The sequence below is a fragment of the Macaca mulatta genome, chromosome 7 (assembly GCF_049350105.2).
Source record: "Macaca mulatta isolate MMU2019108-1 chromosome 7, T2T-MMU8v2.0, whole genome shotgun sequence".
Classification (NCBI taxonomy): Eukaryota; Metazoa; Chordata; class Mammalia; order Primates; family Cercopithecidae; genus Macaca; species Macaca mulatta.
Window position 1 is genome coordinate 166,252,595 of NC_133412.1, and position 19,436 is coordinate 166,272,030.

Below are 19,436 nucleotides of genomic sequence, written 5' to 3' on the forward strand. Positions count from 1 at the left end.
CAAGTCCGAGAACTGCCATTCACTTTATATGTGTTTCTGAAAGTCACTTAAGTTATCTGTATCTCAGTTTCCCATCTGTAAGATGCGTGGGCTAGAATAACTCAATTATAACATCCTTTCTGCCTCTTAAGTTCTAGATTATTTGATTCTGTGACGTGAGGAACAAACCAAAAACAGAGCTGTTAGCTCCCTGAATGGAGCCAGATGCCCCCCAGGCCCGGAGACATTCAAACAGAGGAGCCAGGGAACGCTGTCCTCAGAGCACACCCACGGCACGGTCACTGCACGCACCCCAGTCGCCTGCAAGCCAGCGAGATCCATGCCCGCCACAGGTGAGGGAGGGAGGCCAGCAGGAGGCACACCCTGATGGGCCGTGGACAGCTGCGCGTTGGCGACAGGCACCAACCACCAGCCCAAGCAAAGCTGTCCTCTGAGGCTGCGGTTCCCTGCGGTCTCTGTTTCTCCTGGATTCAGTCCTGGTGTGTGAGGGCATTTCCTCACTCCTTCTTCCCTAACTTTTCTGAAACGGCCCCTTGGGAGAGCTGAGCTCTCCCATCAGCAGACACTTGGGTCTTAAGCAACCCTCATTTGTATTCCAGAGAAATCTCCCACGTCTGAGCACTCAGCCTGAGGCCTCCCAGACAGTACAAGAGCAGAAAGAGTGGCAGCCTCTGAGAAACACATGTGTGAGAATCAGCGCGTGTGAGAGCTTGTGAGTGCATGTGTGTGTGAGCGCGTGTGTGGTGACGGATGTCACCTATTCACTATCGAGCAATCGCATTCTCCCCACCCTCCCAGAGGCTACTAAGTGGCGGTCATGTGGCTGAGCAAAGGAGAGGCGTGGGACTGACCAGCAAAAAAGGAGCAGGGAAGTGTGGGTGTGGGGGGCACAGGGCTGGGGGCTGGGGAGGAGCCTGCTGAGGCTGGTGATATAAACCACAAAGGGCCACCGGCATGGGCCGGGGCAGAAAGGGCACTCCAAGCAGAGGGGACAGCAAAAGCAGAGGTCTGGGGTGGGGGAGCACAGCACATTCGCAGGCCTGCTGGAGGCCTGGCAGGACTGGGGCAGACGGCAGTCTCAACATGAAAAGTGAGGACAAGGTAGAGAGCAGGAGACGGGTCAGCTGAGGAAACTGACCAGCTGGTGAGTTTGGACCTGACCCTAAAGCAACAGGGTCCTGAGCTGGGAAGTGACAAGGACAGCTATGGGTTATGGAGTGACCAGTCCAGCAGCCTGCAAGGCCACAGGATGGAGCTGGGGATGGATGCGGTCTTGTTGGTGTGTCAGATGTAGTGCTGGCCTTAGGGGTATGTGTGCTGGACCTCGCTGTTCAGGGAGAACTGATGGGCTGCCTTCATCTTTTATACAGTGATTTCTGTGATTTGGTAGAGCTGGCAAAAGGAAAACTCTGATGCAATCTGCCTCTAGGCCTATTAGCTCCTGCGAGCCAATATTTAAATCCCTGAGCTCAGGCTGGGGTGGTCAGACATGGAGTGCAGAAGAGAAAAGTGAGCGTGAGAACACAGCACCAGACAGAGGCAAGATGGCCCAGACTCAGGGTCTGGCCAAGCCAAGTGAGGCAGCATGACACCACCCTTCCCAAGGCCTGGAGCTCCCCGCGGCAAAACCAACAGGCAAGAGGAGGAGACTGCCAGGATCCTGGCACCCTCCAACACTCTGTGACTCCATGCCAAGGTAAACTGATTAGAGACGCTTCCTAAGGTGGTGGAAAAGGGACCAGTCCTTAGTTGGTGGCAGTGTAACTGGCTTCTGCAGAGAGACACTGGACAACAGCCAAAACTCAGAATGCACAAACTCAGCATCCCGATTCCTAGGTGTTTATCCTACAGAATTTCTCACCTGTGTACCCAAAAATACATGTACTAGGCTATTCACTACAGCATGTTTCTAAAACATGATCAGAAATGCCCTAGGTATACACCAGTAGAGAGCTGGCTTGGTAAAGGAGAGGAAGGCCGTTTAACATGCAGCCGTTAGAATGAGGCTGCCTGCAAAAGACTAAGATGAGATCACTTCCAGGGCATACCGTATAGCCCCATTGTACAGGGGCTGTGTAGCGAGGAAGACTGTCTGTGTTCAGTCCCACAGAACCCCCTGGAAAGGCTCCAGGCCACTGGAACCGATGGCTGCCCCCCAAGACGGGAAGTGGCTGGCTGGGCAGCAGAGGGACTCTGTTCACAAACTTGTTCCAAATGCACGTGCCAGCTCGTTCAGGACTGCTGAGAGCCCAGCAGTGGTGCACAGGGCAAGCCACACTTAGGATCCATCAGACTCACAGTCCATGTGCAAGCTGGTCAAACTCAGTGTCCCAAGCCCAACAAGGGGTGGGGGAAACGCTAGCGCCCTGGGAAGGGCTGGGGAAGCTTCCCTGAAGCAGACACCAACAACCCATCCCCTCCCTGGTGAACAGAATGAATATCGAATAAGGGATTCAAAGCAACCAGGCTCCAGGCTCCAGGGTCAATGAACGGTACGTGATTCTCCATTCCAGACTGGGGGAAGACATTAAAAGGGGCTGTGTGGGGTGGAGCAGGGCAGGGGCCTGAGCACCCAAACGGGGCACCCTGAATGTGATTCTGCATGCAGACCCCACTGTGTCTCCTGTGGCCTGCAGGTCGCAGGCACTCCCATCCTGAAGGTGGGTGCCACCCACAATGGTCACTTCAGGTCATCCTCCCACGGGGCTACTGAGGCATTACAGTGTCATGCACCTCACTTAGCCGCCTGGCACGTGGTGTGAGCCATGGCTGGGAGAAACCGCAGGCTCTCTAGGGGAGAAACGTTGTTCAAGAGCCAGCAGAAAGACCCATGCAAAACAATGATTTTCAGGCCAAAACATAACCCTGACCGCTACAGAGGAGAGGGCTGGAAGGAAACAGAACACTATTATTTGGAGACAGCAAACGCCCCCTTTTTCCAGGCCCGCCACTGAAAACAATACCTCCCCTCTCTCCCCAGATTTCACACCAAACTTTTATGAGCTTTCTCCACCTTCTGTCAGCGGGAGGCAGGCAAGGTGCCCAGCCAGAGCTATTTCCCTGACAAATGTTACATGCTCTCTGTCACAGCACCATCGCACTAGTCAGGTCCTCTAGGCGACCAGGGAAGGGAAGGATCCCACAGGATGAAGGGACAGCTGGGATTTCCACACAGATGGAGCTAGAAGGGGTCGGTCACCTAGCCCGCTGTCACAGCTACCAGCTGAACAAGAGGGGGACAAGAAAGGGGCTGCCTGCCCAAGGTCACACGGAGCTGGGTTCCACCAACCTCAGCAGCAGCCCGACACCCCCTAAGCGCCTGTCTGAACCCTACACGCATCCCACACACCCGCTCGGGTGGGCCTGGGCAGCGGCCCCTCCCCTGTGTACAGTAACACACAGGACAGCAGCTTCCCTACATCGAGGCCAAAGGTGACATGCCTGCTGGAGCCCCACCCACCTCAACCTGGCCCACAGTCGCCTGGCTGAGTCTGACTTTCAGTTCCCAGAACAAGCCAATGCCTCCTGGCAGCCCGTGGACTCCCATGCCTTGTCCATGTGATGCACTGCTGGGTTTGCAAACATGACTCACAGCCAGCAGGGCTTACAAACTAGTGTCTGCAGGGAGAGAACAGTCATCCAGAATCAGGGCACAGTTTGCGGCGGTGCTGCTGACCTAGGCCAACTGGGTCACTGAGGCCAGAGGACCCCTGGGCTCCTCACCTCTGCATCCAGCCACCCCAGTCTTCTAGTTTCTGGTGCAGGCTCTAGGTGCACAAGAAGAGAGACAGCTCCTGCTGCCAGGGGTGACCTGGCTACGACATCTACCCTGTGGATGACACTGGCCTCGGTTCCACATGTCAGCCATCCTCTTCAGTGGCTGTGGGCATGCGCAGAAGTGGGAGTCGTCCTGCTGCCCCGGGAGCTCCTCCTTGACCTCTGACTACTGCAATGGGCGGGGCTCCTTCCTCCTCAGAGAGCTTGGGGACTAGAAAATGTCACATTGTCTGTGGCTCAACTTGGGGCCATCAAAGAGGGGAGCTGGCATGATATTTCGAGTCCTCAAAGAGCTACCCAGCGCTCCCAGGGGGCCACCAGGCCCAGACTCAGTCTGGCTCCTGCCAGCTCCCAGCCCACTGCAGACAGCCCTTGCCACCGTGCTCCAGCTGCGCCTGGCTACCGTGGGTCCTTGCGGCTCCATCCTATCTCACTGCAGGGCCTGGCCAGGTGCTGCCCCCTTGCCTGCTCCCCTCCTGACTGTCCTGCCCTTTAGGCCTCAGCTCAATGTCAACTCCTCAGAGGATCAGTAACAAGCACCTCTCTGTTCTCCCAGGCCTCGGTGTGTTTTTTCCTAGTAATCGCCATCACTGGGGCTGTGTTACCTTGTCCTCTATTTACCTAGGTTTTGTTGTCATGATCCAATGCACTCACACTTGGATACAGCTCCAGCAGGGCAGGGGCTGTGTCCACCAGGTCTTATTGATTGTTGCATCTGTAATGTCTTTTAGGAACTCTGGCAGACAGTAAGTTCTCAACTAAGACTTGCTGAATGAACATCATTGTTATTGATAAATGATCTCACAGATCAGTGGAGAGACAAATGGGTAAGGGCCAGGGCCAGACCAAGGGCTGGCTGCCAGGAGGCGTGGGAGGCCTGGGGCAGGGACCTACAGGGAGGGGCTCAAAGGATATCCTCATGCCTCACTCTGTCCATCCCAGAAGGCCAAGGTCAGCAGAGGCCCAGCGCATGGTTTACCCGGTCGGTTGTACTCTTGGCTGGTGAGGTGGCAATGGGATTTATTACATGAAAACAAAGGCAGCCACAGTGGGCTTCATCCCGGGCACACAGCCTGTACAGGCAGCACAGGAACACGATGGGAAGTCATGCCACCCACACAAACCAGGAGGAAACAGAAAACAGGGTGTCCTTTCTGCCGCAGGTATTCATATTACTGAAGAAGAGAAGCCACAAGATGCTAGTCGTCTTGGTGTGCGATTCTAAACACTAAAACCCAGAAACTGTACCCAATAGGGCCTCAGGGTCCACACAAAAATCAGGAACGACTTGACTGGCCGGCCTGAGCTCTCAGAGCTGCCGGACCCATCTCTTACAAAACGTGGCGCCGCTTAACTACGGGTGGCGTGGGCTCCCTCCACCAGGGAACATCTGGAGAGATTTTTGGTGGGGAGTGCTGCTTGCATCTGCTAATGAGCAGCCAGGAAGGCTACTAAGCACCCTGTATTGCCTGGGATAGCCCCTAGCAGCACAGAATTATCCAGCCCAAGTTGTCGATCATGTTGAGGTTAAGAAATCCAGAAATAGTGTGCATAAAAGTTCTTTCTAAAACTTTGGGGAAAATGTATTATTGATAAACATTAATATTTCTAAAACTCAACAAGCCCCCAGACCCTGAGCTGAAAAACCCTGACTGTCCACACACAAGCAGAGGGGCGGCAGCCCACATGCTGGCTCAGAGCTCAGGCTTTGGGGTGCCCTCTCCTGCCCCTGTCCCAACCGAGCCACACAAAGTCCAGCTCTGCTCCTGGTTGTAAGAGGGCCACATGTCTTCCTGGGGACCAGGCTTGCTTTCCACAAGGGGAAGCAACTGCAACAGGCTAACGGCACAGAACGGCCCCGCCCTCCCCAAAGCAGAAAGGGCGATTCCTGGCCTGGCGTTGGTGCACAATGGACAGATTGTGTGGCTAGACACCGCGGGAGGAGTCGCCTATGACCCAGGGCAGCAGTTATCGAGAGGCTGACCTCACAGCCACCCCAGAACAGGACGTGATCTGTTTCTCTGGGACCAGGGCCACCAGATGCGTCCAACTCTGCCTCCCGTGGCATTTGCTGGCCAGCAGTCTCATTGTCACATGGCACCAGCTGTGTCAGAGGCAATCCCAGACGATGACCTCCTGCCAAGGTGGCCCTGAAATCACCAACCCTCACACCACCCACAGAGCCATCAGGTGTCACCAAACCCCCTCCAAGCTATGGTCCTGGCCTTGCCACTTTCTACCTGACCCTGGGCAAGTGACTTAACTTCCCTCAGCTGCAGTTGTCTCCCACTGAAAAATGGGGAAATAATTCCATTATCTCAGGGACTGAGATGAGGACCAAAGACATAAGAGATAAGAACGGCCCATGGCAGAAAGGGCCACATGGTACATGCTTGGCAAATAGGGAGCCCTCCCACGGCTCCCTGGTGACAACACAAACCCCTTCCAGGGGCACACGGTTCTTACTCTGACCCCACCGGTCAGCAGGCACAAAGGCAAAGCCGACACAAACCACTTAGATTCTACAGTGTTATTTATCCTCTGATAGGCTTAGATGTTATCTTCCAAGTCGGATTCGAAGACCTAGAACAACAAAAACCTTTGTTTCTTCTACTTCCTCTCCATCCCTGTGCTGGCGACTGCTCAATAAACATCAGGGACCGACAGGGTCTGATTCAATGCAGCTGTGAAATCATATTTGGGGTAAATGTGAGCCGAGGCCTTGGGTAGTCCTTTGGAGGCAGACGCAACAGCTTTGAAGGTCTTCTGTGCCATTCTGCACCTTCCCTATGCAGTAGGCAAGGGGAGGCCCAGGTGGGCCAGCAGGTGAAGGGTGGGGCCAGGAACAGCACTCGAGTCCCTCTGACCCCCACCTGGCCCTGCCTTTTAGGCATTTCCGCTGCCCTAGCACAGAATGCATCTCCCGTCTGGGGACACTTTCATAATCACTGCCTCACTGACTCCAATTAGGACTGAGAACTCTCAAGTCAGCTGCGGCCACAGATAAGGCTGACAGAGTAGTCCTACTGTCACTGTAATAATAATATTGACATAAGCCACGGTGACTGACGGTTCACTAGGCGCCAGGCCTGTACTGAGTGGCTTGCACGCGTCATCACACCCCAGGCACTCACACTAAGCGTGGCCGAGCATTACACACACGTGCAGCACTCACACCATACCAGCACTACGGGCATCGCACGTATTAATTAGTTTAATGCTAACAATAACCCTAACAAGGTATTTTAGTCGTTTTTAAGAAGAAAAGGGAACTGTGCAGTATTGAGTTCCCTTGCCTGTAGGGAGGTCCAGGGAGATGGATGAGTCCGTGTCACCACAAGGTAGACACTGAGAGTCAGCATAAGCCTCACTGCCTTCTCACCCCCTGCTGTGACGGCTGTCATTTCAGACTGCAAAGCTGTGCCTAACCCTCCGGGACCATGTGGCACAAGACAAGCTCAGCCTGTGCTGGGTGAGGGGAGCTGTCTACCCCTGCAGTGAAACCTGGCCTTGCCTGGCGGACTAGCAGGGAGGACCTCAAACGTCACCCCCTCCCACCAGCTCCCAGTCCCATTTGCTTCCTGTCCCCTCAGGAGGGTGGTGGGATCGGGGAGGCACTATTGAAGGATAAACATGGTTTCCTTCCAGGCAAAACACGGAAAGAACCAGTGTGGCCAAGTGTGCATTCTCTTCCTGCATTCTTCGGGGCAGGAGCTTCCTTCCCAGATCCACTTTAGATCGTTACACACTGAGAGGAGCCAGGAGGTGAGTGCAATTTTGTCCTGTGTAGGCTGGACAAGGCTCGAGCTGCTCAGAGGCCGGCCTATCACGGCAGCAGAGGGATGGGACGCTCAGGACCACATGCAAGGGCACCTGGGGCTGAGATGGGCACAACACTGAGCCTGGGGCCATGAGCTCCTTCTTCATCTTGGAAGCACCCAGGTTCCAAGGAGTAAACAGTGTCCTCACCTGCTCAGAGTTCATCTTGCACTGGCAATCTCCCCTTCAAAGCAGGGCCTCTCTCTTGCCAATTATATCCGATCGCATCACCACCATCCCCGCCCCACTCTCCCTGCAGGATAGATTCCAAGCTGCACAGCCTGGCATGAAAAAGCTTTGGAGCTCTGGCGTTGCTGCTCCCTCTCCAACCTCGCTGACACCTGGAGACATCGCCACACATGCCCATCAGGCAGTGCCATCTGCCTCATGAACCCTCCTGGCCTCCTCCCTCCCTGCTCCCAGCAGCCCAGCAGAGCCACGTCCTCCCTCCACAAGCCCATCAGGGCACTCCATGAAAGGCCGTCCCAGCACATGACCAGCACAGGGCATGCGCCTCCACCTAAACACTTAGGCACTGCAGGCGGCAGTGGGAACACCAGCTGCTGGGAGCAGACACAATCCCTGCCCCAGTGAAAGGACAGACAATAGCCACTGATAAAGAATTACAAACTTCCGAAGGGCATCAAGAAACAGTGCTAAGCTGGCAGGGCCTGGGACAAGAGATGTGTCATTAGTCAGCTCACGAGGGAGGATGTTTCTCGGGAAGGGGCACTGAGCTGACGGAACAGCTTGTGGAAAGACGCCGAGGTGGACACGCATCAGAGCCCTAGCAGTTGCTGAGGAGGCCAGGGAAGGAATGGGTGGGGCAGATCACTGAGGCCCCGTGGGTCAAGCTGGCAATCATGGCCTTCAGTGTCACAGCAATAAGAAAGCATGGGATGTTTTAAGCCAAGCTGTGCTATGATCAGACCCATGTTTTTCCTAACACATCACTTTAGGTGCACTGAAGTCAGTTCTGGGTCTGCCCGCCGGCCTCCCCTCTTGGCCAGGAGCTCCTGGGCTACCGCAGAGGACCCTCTCCTTGCAGTCTGTGCAGACCGGGAGTTCAGGGAACATCTGGGGGACAATTACCGTCCTTCTGATAAAGACAGGGAAGAGGCAGCAGTTGAGACTGAAACCTCCTTGTTAGTTCTAAGCTTATTCAGGCAGAACCCCAGGAAGGTCCCCCGAGGCAGCCCCACATGACCCATGGATCACAATCACTGCAGCCCTTCAGAGGCAATTCTGGGGCTAGAAGGGGCAGCAGAAAAGGAGGGCGGGCCCCTTTCCTCCCACCCTGCGTCCACACCTGGCAGATGGCTCTGGGCGCCACGGCGAGGAGAAGGCTCGTGTTGCTCCCCTGCGGAAGCCACTCACCGGGCCAGGAGGCCCCTAGTGTCCCCAGGCCCAGGGCAGGGATCCTCTTGGCACGCCAGCCCCACTTGCCCATGTGGCCAGGCCCTGGGGGCCCCTGCCTGGGTCTGCACACCGAGAACCAAACCTCAGGCAGAGCCTCGGAGGCACCAGGCTGCTGGCTCCACGTGAACCTTGGAACAGAAAAACAACTGAATCATCCCAACCGAGTCTCCGAGCCAAGCCATTTAGAAGCCAATCAAAAACACACAAAAAACAAACAAACACAAACAAAAAAAATCCAAAACCCTGGGGCAGTGGTGAAGGTTCGGTGACCAGCAGCTTTAAAGTTCTGCAGTAAGCCTCTGGCCCACACCCTCCACCTGCTCACCAGGGCCGCCAGAAGCAGGCACGGCCTCCTGACTGGGAATTTCTTCCCTCCCTGGGGACCAGAGCTTTCACAGAGGCAGCCTGGTGCAGTGCTCCGGGGCCCTGAGGAACATCTCAGAAATTTCTTTTCCTCCACCCACACAGCCCCAAACCACTTCCTCCTTCCTCCCTGGACCTGAATATGGCCTGTGGAGAAGGCCCTTCCAGCTGAGCCCCTGCTGGGGCAAAGCATCTTGCCTCTGTTTTCCTGCTCACAACAAAATGGGAGGACCCCAGCTCTGCGTGCTGCTTCCCCTGCCTCTGCCTGTAGCATCCCTATCCCTCCCAGTCCTCAAACCACACTCATGCCTCCTTGTTAATGCTTGGAAAATAAAATTTGAAACAAAAATCTGAAAACAAAGGGCATGACTGAGGTCAAGTGTCCGCCTCCCTGGGTCCACATGGTCTGGCTCTGAACTTGCATCTTATGGCAGAGGGAGGGGGACGGTCAACGCTGACAGCCCAGTGACCAGGGGCAGGAGGAAGCGTCTTCCCCGGCCCCCATCCCAGTGTCTCTTGGTCCTTCTCTGTGCCGGCCCCGCCTGCCTCCTCTCTCCTGGGGCCTCTGGAAAGTGCAGCCCCACATCCTTTTCCCCAAAGGATGGTTCTCTTCACAAAGGAGGAAACTTCCCACTTTATCAGATATCCAGTTTCTTACTGAAGCATAGACGGCGATGAAAATTTATCCCAGAAATACTGGTGCTGGGAGGTTATAGTGAGGTCACAGCAACCATCCTCCAAGACCCAGCCAAGACCCTACCTGAGAAACATATCTGTGGCTGCCTGACAGCCTTAAGCCACAAGTCCCCATGCTGCCCTCCACACATTCTCCCTGTAATATTCTTTTCTGCCCAGAAAAGGAACACAGTGGGCACTCTCATTCACTGTTTGTCTCTCACACACACACAGATGTCCAAACTCTCATTCACTGTTTGGACATCACCTGCCTGGGGAGCAGGCAAGAGGGATAAGAGCCTGGGAGCAGATGTTCCAGAACTCCGGGCCCAGGCTAGCCGGGAGCCGTGGCCCTCTCTCTAGGAAGAGCAACCGTGTGGGTGTGATGAAGTGGCACTCAGCTACAATGGGAACTTCACACCCACAGGCGTTTACTCCTCCCAGCAACCTGCCCACCCGAGGAGGAAGGAACTGAGGCTGGGGGGAGGCGACTGGCTCCTAAGTTTTGGAGCAAGGATCTGCCTTGAAGACAGTTTGACTCCCAAGTCCTCCACCTCATCCGTCTCTGGAGAGGCCACACAGCACGTGAGGAGAGCAAGCTAGCGCAGGCTCTAATCCTACCTGGACCACTTTCTAGTTGCCCTGCACTTGCTTCTTCATCCACAGGACAGGAATCATCGAACCTTACAGCTCACGGGAGCAAATGGGTCAACCGCCGTGAAGCGCTTTCCAGCAGGGCCTGGTATGCGGTAACTGCTCTGCAGTGCTTTCGGAGGTAACGGTAATCAGGTATCTGGAAGGCCACTGTCCCCCAGATGGACTCAACAAGAGATGCGCTATCCCTGTACCAAAGGGCTGTGCAGCAGCCCAGGCATGGCTGTGCTCCTCCAGAAAATGTCCCCTGAGGGCACCATAGGAACATGAACTGGGGACTCGGGGGCCTTCCGAAGGAGACGGGGGTGAGGCAGGAGCAAATGGCTCAGGGGAAAGTCGCTGTGTGACTTGGATTGGCTGTGGACCACACCCCAGGAGAGTTGTGTAGGCTGGGGCCAGAGAGGAACAGAACAGCAAGCCCCCAGGATGAGCAGTGGCTCACCTGAAAAAGTCAAGACTGACCCCCGGCTCTGCCGGCTCCCTGTGGACAAGCTGCACATGTTCCCACGCCTCCGCTTCCTGCTTATCAACAAGGCTGGTGAGTCTGCACCAAGGCTGTGGGGATCAAATGCAGCACATGGGTGAGTGTTGATCAGCCCAGCCCTGGCATGGGACAGGGGCTCAGGAAGCAGTGCATCACCAGGGCACACTTCTCCTCTGTCTTGTTCCCATCGAGCCCCAGCACAATCCTCCCAACACGGTCTGAGCTTTTCTTATTCCTAGCACCCATTTTAAAAATAAGGAAACTGAGGCTCCATGAGGTCACAGAGGAGCCCAACCATGTTTTTCCCACAGTCTCCAGTCCGATGAAGGAGACAGCGTCCAGCAAGTAGAATGGACTTGGGGCCACTGGCCGGGCAGACGCCCTGGAGGGCATAACGTGTGACATGCCCTGCCCCTGAGCAGGGGAGGCCGGGAGCAGACTGCACCTGCCTCTGGGGCCACTTCCTGGTGGGAAGCAGGAACGTGCAGCAGGGAGTTGGCCAAGGAACAGGGTGAGAGCCCCAGGGAAGCAAGAGGGGCCAAGGTGGCCGACCCCAAACACACGGGGAGAAAATAGTGTCAGCAGGACGGCGACAGTGGATGACCAGGAGGCGGGCGAGATGCCCTTTGTCCTGATGAAGAAAAGTAGGGCACCAAATCTGCACCTATCACATGCTGGAAACCCCAGCTCAGGCATCCCCATCCCACTAGGCAGGCCCGAAAACAGCTACCATCTTGCCTGCATTTTCACTGACAATACAACTTTGTTTTTCATGACCTCTGAGCCGCTTTCCAGAGGACAGAATCATGTTCTTGTCCACAACAGAAAGAACACAGAACAAGTCAGTAGCCAGCATGAGAACCCCAAGGCAGTGGGCAGGACCTTCGAGGCTGCTGGGGAAGTGGGGTGGGGACAGGGAAGTGACCAAGGGACTCAGCAAGATACCTCTGGCTGTGCTCAAAGGTGAGTACCCAGGTCAAAGTAACGGGCAGAGGCAGGGTTCTCCACCAAGGCAGGACTCAGTTCAAAGGCCCTCGGGGGTCCCCTTTATCATGTGCAGCAAAAGGGTTCCATCCCTTGTGCCCACCCGAGCCGGGGGAAAGAGCTGTGCGTGCCTGTGCTGAGGGCGTGGAGGCCACACTGGAACTCAGTGGTGCCTCATCAGTAAACCGTGTCTACACAGCCAGGGGGTGGAGACGGCCCAACCATGACCTGGTTCAGTCCCCATGCTACACCCGAGGACACCGAGGCCGCACAAAGCACCTGCCCGTGAGCCCACGTCTCGCCAGTGGCAGAGCCATTTCTCCAGACTATACCTCCAGAGAACCGCTACCACCCTAAACACGCACACGGCCATTCCAGGGCCTCCCCTCCTCCTCCTGAAAATGCCACAGCCAAGGGCTGCATGGTCCTCACGCACCTGGAACCTGTGCACCAACTCCAGGGACTGGCTATCATTCTGGTCAGCTTCAAGAATGACGTCGGTCAGCTTGTGGATGATGACGTCCAGGGGGCCCTGCTCCTCGATCGGCCGGCTCAGGTTCAGCTGCGAGGCAGGGAACACAGACAAAAGCAACAACTTCAGCACCTCAGTCCACTGCCCCCATCCTCTTGTCCACCCCAGGGCACATCACCAGAGGACCCTCGAGCCTCCCTGTAGCACTCTGGAGATGGGGCAGGAGGGCTGACATGGAAAATATAGACAGGACAAGCAGGACAAACCCTCCAAGACCCCACAACTCTTCTCTCCTGCTAACTCCTCAAGGGCACGGCCCACGTTTGTACTTCTGTTCCCCAAGTCCCATGCTATCCAGGATGTACAAGACACATAAGAGGAATCAAGGTGACGGTGTCAACAGGCCAGGCAAGTGATGCTGAGAAATGGCTTTACAGAGAAAGGCTTTTCTGAACATGTCCCATCTGCCCAACCACCTAGGGAAACTAGGGCTCCAAGGGGTTAAGTAAATGACTAACGTCACACAGCCTGATCAGAACTTAGATCTAAGCGGATACTGCTTCTGCTAACCTATAAAAAGTCTTGGCAAAGCTGTGGTCCTCAGGAATCTAGACGTTGCTGCTTCGAGCGACCAGCCGCTTGCACTTCACACTGAAATCTGGGCTCGTCGGGAGAAGCGAAGGCGTGCAGGGCTGCCTGCAATCTGTTCCACGCTGCTCCCCTGCTTTGCCGGGGAAGGTGTTTATTTTTGCAAGTGCCTGAGGTTGGGATGATCAGTCCCCAAGGCCTCTGGCCAACAGACAGTCAGCGTCACCTGACCCCAAGACAGGAACACCTGCCAAAAGCCGGGGCAGCCTGACACCCGCTGCCTGACCCGCCACATGCCTCCCTCCCGGCCCACAGCCACCACCACCTGCAAGGCCAGTGACTCGGAGGCAGCGGCGCCAGCCCGGCACCTGGCTGACCCCCAATTTGGCCTCAGCAGAGGCCAGAGAAGGTCACAAGCCCCACCCCTGCTCTCAACCCCACCCCCAAGTGGGTTTCGCTCCAGGATTCAAGGCTGATTGTTTTAAAGATGTTACTAAAGACATCATAATGACAACTACAAATGGTCACTGGCAGTCGGCACCACGCTCAAAGCTTGCGTGCATTTCTTTCATTGTATTTAACAACCACTACGAGAAGTGATTTTACAAATGAGGAAAGTGGAGGACGGAGACTTTTAAAACCTGCCTAGGGTCCCACAGCAGGAAGGCGGTGGAGCGGGAACACAAATTCAGATCTCAGGCTGCGCTTCTCACTCCATTCCCCGCTGCCTGCCCCCACAACCCCGCTCCCCATGCCTGCTCTGTGCCCTAGGCAGCTGTCCTCTAAGGCCACAACCACCTGGCTGCCTTCTCCTCTGGCCAAGTCGGGCCAACTGGAGGCACAACAGAAGATGGGCAAGAAGGAGAGAGGGAGGGTGTACTTGCAGCATCCTCACGCCCCGACCCCCTGCCGTATTTCTGGCAGGAGTCACAGCCCCCATGGAGCAGGGCAGCCCCTCTCTCAATACTACCGCCTTCCCTACGGCTCCAGGTATGTTTTGGTCCCCTTGTCCCCTCAGGCCTGGGGGTGGTGACAGCTCTCAGGGCTTGTTAGCAGGGAACTTTGTCCTGTGCTGGCTCTCAGGTCTGCCCACACCCTGTGATGGTCCCTTACTAAACTCTTCTCCGTTGCACCCCCGGAACACGGCAGCTCTCATCTGCTGGTGTCTTTAACTCGTCTTTCTTACTGTTTGCCAGGAAAGATGTTAAGGGATTTCCCCTATATAGAAAAAAAAATCCTTTAGACCTCACAATAAGAAACTACTGAGGAATGCTGTTCCCTCCCCATGGTGACAGGCCTGTGTACAAAACAACACAAAATAAAACCAAAACCAGGCTAGCTGAGAAGTTGCCCATCTCTGGGGCTCTTGGGTGAAGAAGGGGACGGGAAAGACACTTCCCAGTATCTCCTGAGACCTGGCATTGGCTCATCCTCACGGCAAGCCCAGGGGCCGGGGAGGACGCTCCCTGCTGCACAGACCAGGACACCAACGGCCCAGGAAGGAAAATGACCAAGCAGGGCCACGCAGGTGGAGCGGCCAGGATAGAGACTGTGCGGCAATGCCCATGTGTCAGCCTCCACAAGCGGCCCGCTGACCTGGGCTCGCCATCCCCTGGGGCCTCAGTTTCCCCTTTGATAGAAAGAAGAAACTGCAAGAGCTTTGCTGGGCTCTCATCACAGATTCCAAATTACACTCCACCCAACACCTCTTCCCAGAAAAAGCAGAATCTGAAGGAAGGTAGAGAGGCCATGGGCAGAGAACACTGGGCTCTCAGACACAGCCAAACACCAACCCATTTCCACTACAGTCTGTGGCTCCAGTGGGACAGGCACCACAAACGAGAGGCCAAGACAGCTACGAGCGCAGGGGGAGCCGGGCCACAGGAGCGACGCATGCGGGCCTGCAGAACCCCCATGCCCACCAGGGAGACGGGACACCACATCTCCAGACAGCCCTCCAGGTTTCCCTGCCTGGGAGAAACTGTGGCGTTCCCTTGGTGCTGGGGAAGGAGGTGAGCAGAGGGGACGCCCTGGTGTCCTCGCCTGGCATCAGCCTGAGGCCCGTAGACCTGACAACCGTGGCTGTTTGGAAAATAAGCTCTCCGCATCCCCGGCGCTCCGCTGAAGGTAAACAGCTGAGCTCTGGAAATGGGCCAGCCTCCTTTGTGTATTTTCCAAGCATTTTCATGCCAGTAAAACCCTTTTGTGAGAACAGCAGCTTGGGACACACATCAGGCCTAGGCCGCTCTCAGGTGCGGCCGCCTCTCGCTGTGGCATCTGTGCTGGGTACCAGCAGGGCTGTTGGCAGCTCTGGTGGCTCTTCCTCAGGTGACTGACATGCCACAACTGCCCTGAAGGGGTCTGTCCCCTGAACACACTGCAAACGGGCCGCAGTCTCCCTCCGCTGGCTGGAAAAGAGACGGGCCCTTGGGTGCGGCCCTATAGGAGAAAGGGCCCAGCTCCTGAGACTGGGGAGGCCATGGAGGAAAGGACACTGTGCAGGGGGATGCCCGAGGGGGAAGGGCACCACAGAGGCATGTCTTGCAGATGCCATGGGGACAGGAACTCATTTCAAGGTTGTCATTCTGCTTTTCTGACCACACTCTGCCCCCAGAAAAGAGAACATTCCCGGGGACTTCTTGTCCTCCTCAGAGGATGGGGTCTGGATTGTCCCTCTCAGCAGGAGCAAGAGTGTCTCAGTGAAAGGCTGCCCGCCGGGACCTGAGGTCTGTGGGCGCTCTGTTTCCAAGTCACGCCATCTTGCAGGGCCCATGCTGGATCCTGCTCTGTGTGGCGCTTGGAGTTCAGAACTCGGAGAAAACAAGGGGCCACTGTTTCCCTCGGGGACGAAGGCAGAGACTTACTAGAGCTGGGGGCAGGGCCGGGAGACGGGACAAAGGCCTGCAAACCCCAGTGGCCCCAAAGTCCTCTTTGACTTCCAAAATGATTAACCCAATCGTACCCAGCCTGGTAACCACGCTGAGCTAGGTCCTGACGCTCCCTGTCTCTCCCAGAAGCTGGAACTGGGGAGGGGTGGCCAGGCAGACAGGCCTAGAAACCCATCCCCAATCCACCAGCTTCTGAACAAGAGCAGGTCAGTGAGCTGTGGAGTACCTCCGTTTCCCCAGTCATAAAATTAGGGTGCTATTAACCCTTCCCTGCACCTCACAGGATTGTTAAGAGTCCCAGAGCGAAAGTTCAATCCTCTTTCACATTTCTCAACTCATCTCAGCCCAAACAGGAAGAATTAGTGGCTCCCTTGTGTTCCCTATAGCCCCAGAAGCCTTTGCACATCCCTCCAAGATTGCACCATAACCCCAGTTATGAAGCTGATTCTTTAATCCACTGTCTCCTGCTCCAGAGCTGGAGGCTGCTCTTCCTCTGTGGTATCATATAATCTTTCTGACCCAATTCCTCAATTTCTCAGTAACTGGTTTCCAATTACTCAGGTAATGGAGAGGGCTGTGTCGCCACCATCCTCTAGGAATCTCAGTTTCCTTGTCTTTAAAGCAAGAAGCCTCGCGATCCCAGCACTAGCACCCAGCTCTTGCATACTTGCTTGGTGCCAGGCTCTGCTCTAAGCACTTTACATGCAGTGAGTCACTCAATTCTCACAATGGTCTGAGATGGGGACTCATGAGAGGCGCAGGGTGGTTAAATAACATGTCACAATCTCACAACTTCACACCCACTCTTAGCAGTACCTAGCCAGTGACACTCAATAAATGTCAGCTATTGTATTTCCCTATACTTACTATTCTTATTATTACTGACCAGTGGAAACTTCCCAAAAGTTTTGTCCCAACCAATAAAGGGTGAGAGGGCTGAAGTCTGACTTATTCCTCTGCCCTCTCCATGGATCTGAGAATCTGGGACAGAACTGCCATCGCCAAAGTTCAAAGGCCTTGCCGAGCAGAAGCAGGTCTCTCCAGAAAGAAAAGTCAGATCTGGAAACCTCATGGACAGACTTCAAAAAGGACGCTGTGGCCGGACATAGTGGCTCGCGCCTGTAATCCCAGCACTTCGGGAGGCCAGGCGGGCAGATCACTTGAGGTCAGGAGTTTGAGACCAGCCTGGCCAACATGGTGAAACCCCATCTCTACCAAACAACACAAACATTAGCCAGGTGTGGTGATGGGCACCTGTAGTCCCAGCTCCTTGGGAGGCTGAGGTGGGAGAATTGCTCGAACCCGGGAGGCAGAGGTTACAGTGAGCTATCACGCCACTGCACTCAAGCTTGGGAGACAGAATAAGATCCTCACTCAAAACAAAACAAAACAAAACAAAACAAAAAGAAAGGAGCTTGGCCTTGGAGGACTCCATGCCAGTGGTGTGTTTTCAATGGGTTTGATTCCAACGAAGCCTGGAAAAGAGGAGATGGAGGCCTTCCCCTGGCAAGTACAACTCTCACTCTCAAAGGAGCTCCAGAGAGGTGAAGAGCTAGAGGTCACCGGGGGCTGCCACCAAGACCAGCAGCCTGGGACAAGGACAGTACAGGTCACCCTAGCAGCCTCTGCCCCAGGCTGGGGAGGGAAGCTGTTGAAAACGCTCTCTCACCCAATTCCCTGATTCCTGAGTAACTGGTTTCCAATTACTCAGGTAATGGGAAGAAACAGCAAACTCGTGAAGGCATAAGAGTGGGTAACTTTTCTCTATAAGATAAAGGGTTGAGACAATTAAATGGCCTGAGGATGGCGCTACCTTGTAGAGCCAAAGTTCTGGGAATTTATGAGCTGACATCAGACCCAGAAAAGTCACACCCATTCAGCAAGCACAGCTCCTTAAGAATAGGACTGGCCCTGAGTTCTCAGGATGGGCCAGTCCTGTTCTGCGTTCTCAACACTGGGTGTTGGAGGGCCAGGTCCAAGAGCAGGCAAAGGATAAGCACACCCACTCCTGGGATGCTGGCCTATGGAAATGATCAACAGGTGAAGGCCACTTCTGGCCTAGGGAGAGTCACTGACCACACACTGACAAGAGAAAAGACACAGAGTGCATGTGCGAAAATGGGGTGCTGGCTAATGCTGGGCATGCCACCACAAAGGGCTAGTCACAAGCCACTGAGATGGTGTGGCTGGGCACAGTGGGGCACACCTTTAATCCCAGCTACTCACGAGGCTGAGGTGGGAGGATCGTTTCAGCGCAGGAGTTTGAATCCACCCTGGCCAACATGGCAAGATCGCATCTTTTTCTTTTGAGACAGTCTTGGTCTACCATTGAGGCTGGAGTACACTGGCATGATCTCCACTCAATGCAAACTCCGCCTCCCGGGTCCAAGCGATTCTCTGGCCTAGCTTCCCGAGTAGCTGGGATTACAAGCGTGCACCACCACACCCAGCTAGTTTTTGTATTCTTAGTAGAGATGGGTTTCACCATGTTGGCCAGGCTGGTCTTGAACTCCTAAACTCAAGTGATTCACCTGCCTCAGCCTCCCACAGTGCTGGGATTACAGGCGTGAGCCACTGTGCCTGGCCATATCTCTTAAAAAATGACAACAACAACAACAACAAAAGCAGTCACTGAGATGACAATGAAGAGGTCTTGATAGAGATAAGGGTAGGTGCTTGAATTACAACCACACGAACCAACACTTACTGTGGAAAAGGCTGATAAGAAAACCCAGAATATGAAAATAAAAGGACTGTGGGTAGCAGCTGCTTTTCTGTTTTTGTTTGTTTGTTTGTTTGTTTTGTAGAGACGTGCTGGGTTTCACCATGTTTGGCCAGGCTGGTCTCAAACTTCCGACCTCACACGATCCGCCCACCTTGGCCTTCCAAAGTGCTGGGATTACAAGTGTGAGCCACCACACCTGGCCTATCAGCCCCTTTTCTGGACACAAGGCAGGACTGCACTTCCTGATTCCCTGGTAAATGGGTGATCGTGTGACTCGTTGTGGCCAATGAGCTGTGAGTGAAAACAGAACATGCTGTTTCCTGGGCAGAGCCCGTAACTGCAGGAGTGAGGTCTCCAGAGCCCTCTCTCCCCTCTGGTGCAAGACCAGCGACCTTCCAGATACGGCTGCTCAGCTGTGGATCTCTGAGTGAACAAGATGGACAGAGCCTCTAGCTGGCCCTGTGGACACGTGGCATGAGTGCAGAATAACCCACGGTTTTCAGCTAAGATTCTGAGGCTGTTGGTAAATACAGCACAACCTAATCTGTCCTCATAAAATAGGTGGTCCCCCTACCCCAAGCTTTTCTT

The 19,436-nt window shown here is 55.0% G+C and overlaps 1 protein-coding gene across 6 annotated transcripts in view; it reads right to left on the reverse strand.

Moving 5' to 3' along the window:
• The window catches only part of ITPK1 (inositol-tetrakisphosphate 1-kinase), a 182,115-nt gene that overhangs the window by 64,114 nt on the left and 98,565 nt on the right, over positions 1-19,436 (reverse strand). For 4 of the 6 annotated variants that reach the window (XM_077941648.1, XM_002805189.4, XM_001094303.5 and 1 more), the window contains one exon: positions 12,612-12,737. In XM_077941648.1, the coding sequence (XP_077797774.1) occupies positions 12,612-12,737 (126 nt within the window). Of the gene's footprint in view, positions 1-11,149; positions 11,263-12,611; positions 12,738-13,217; positions 13,562-19,436 lie in introns of those variants that run through there. The other 2 variants (XM_028851776.2, XM_077941650.1) reach the window with 2 other exon arrangements.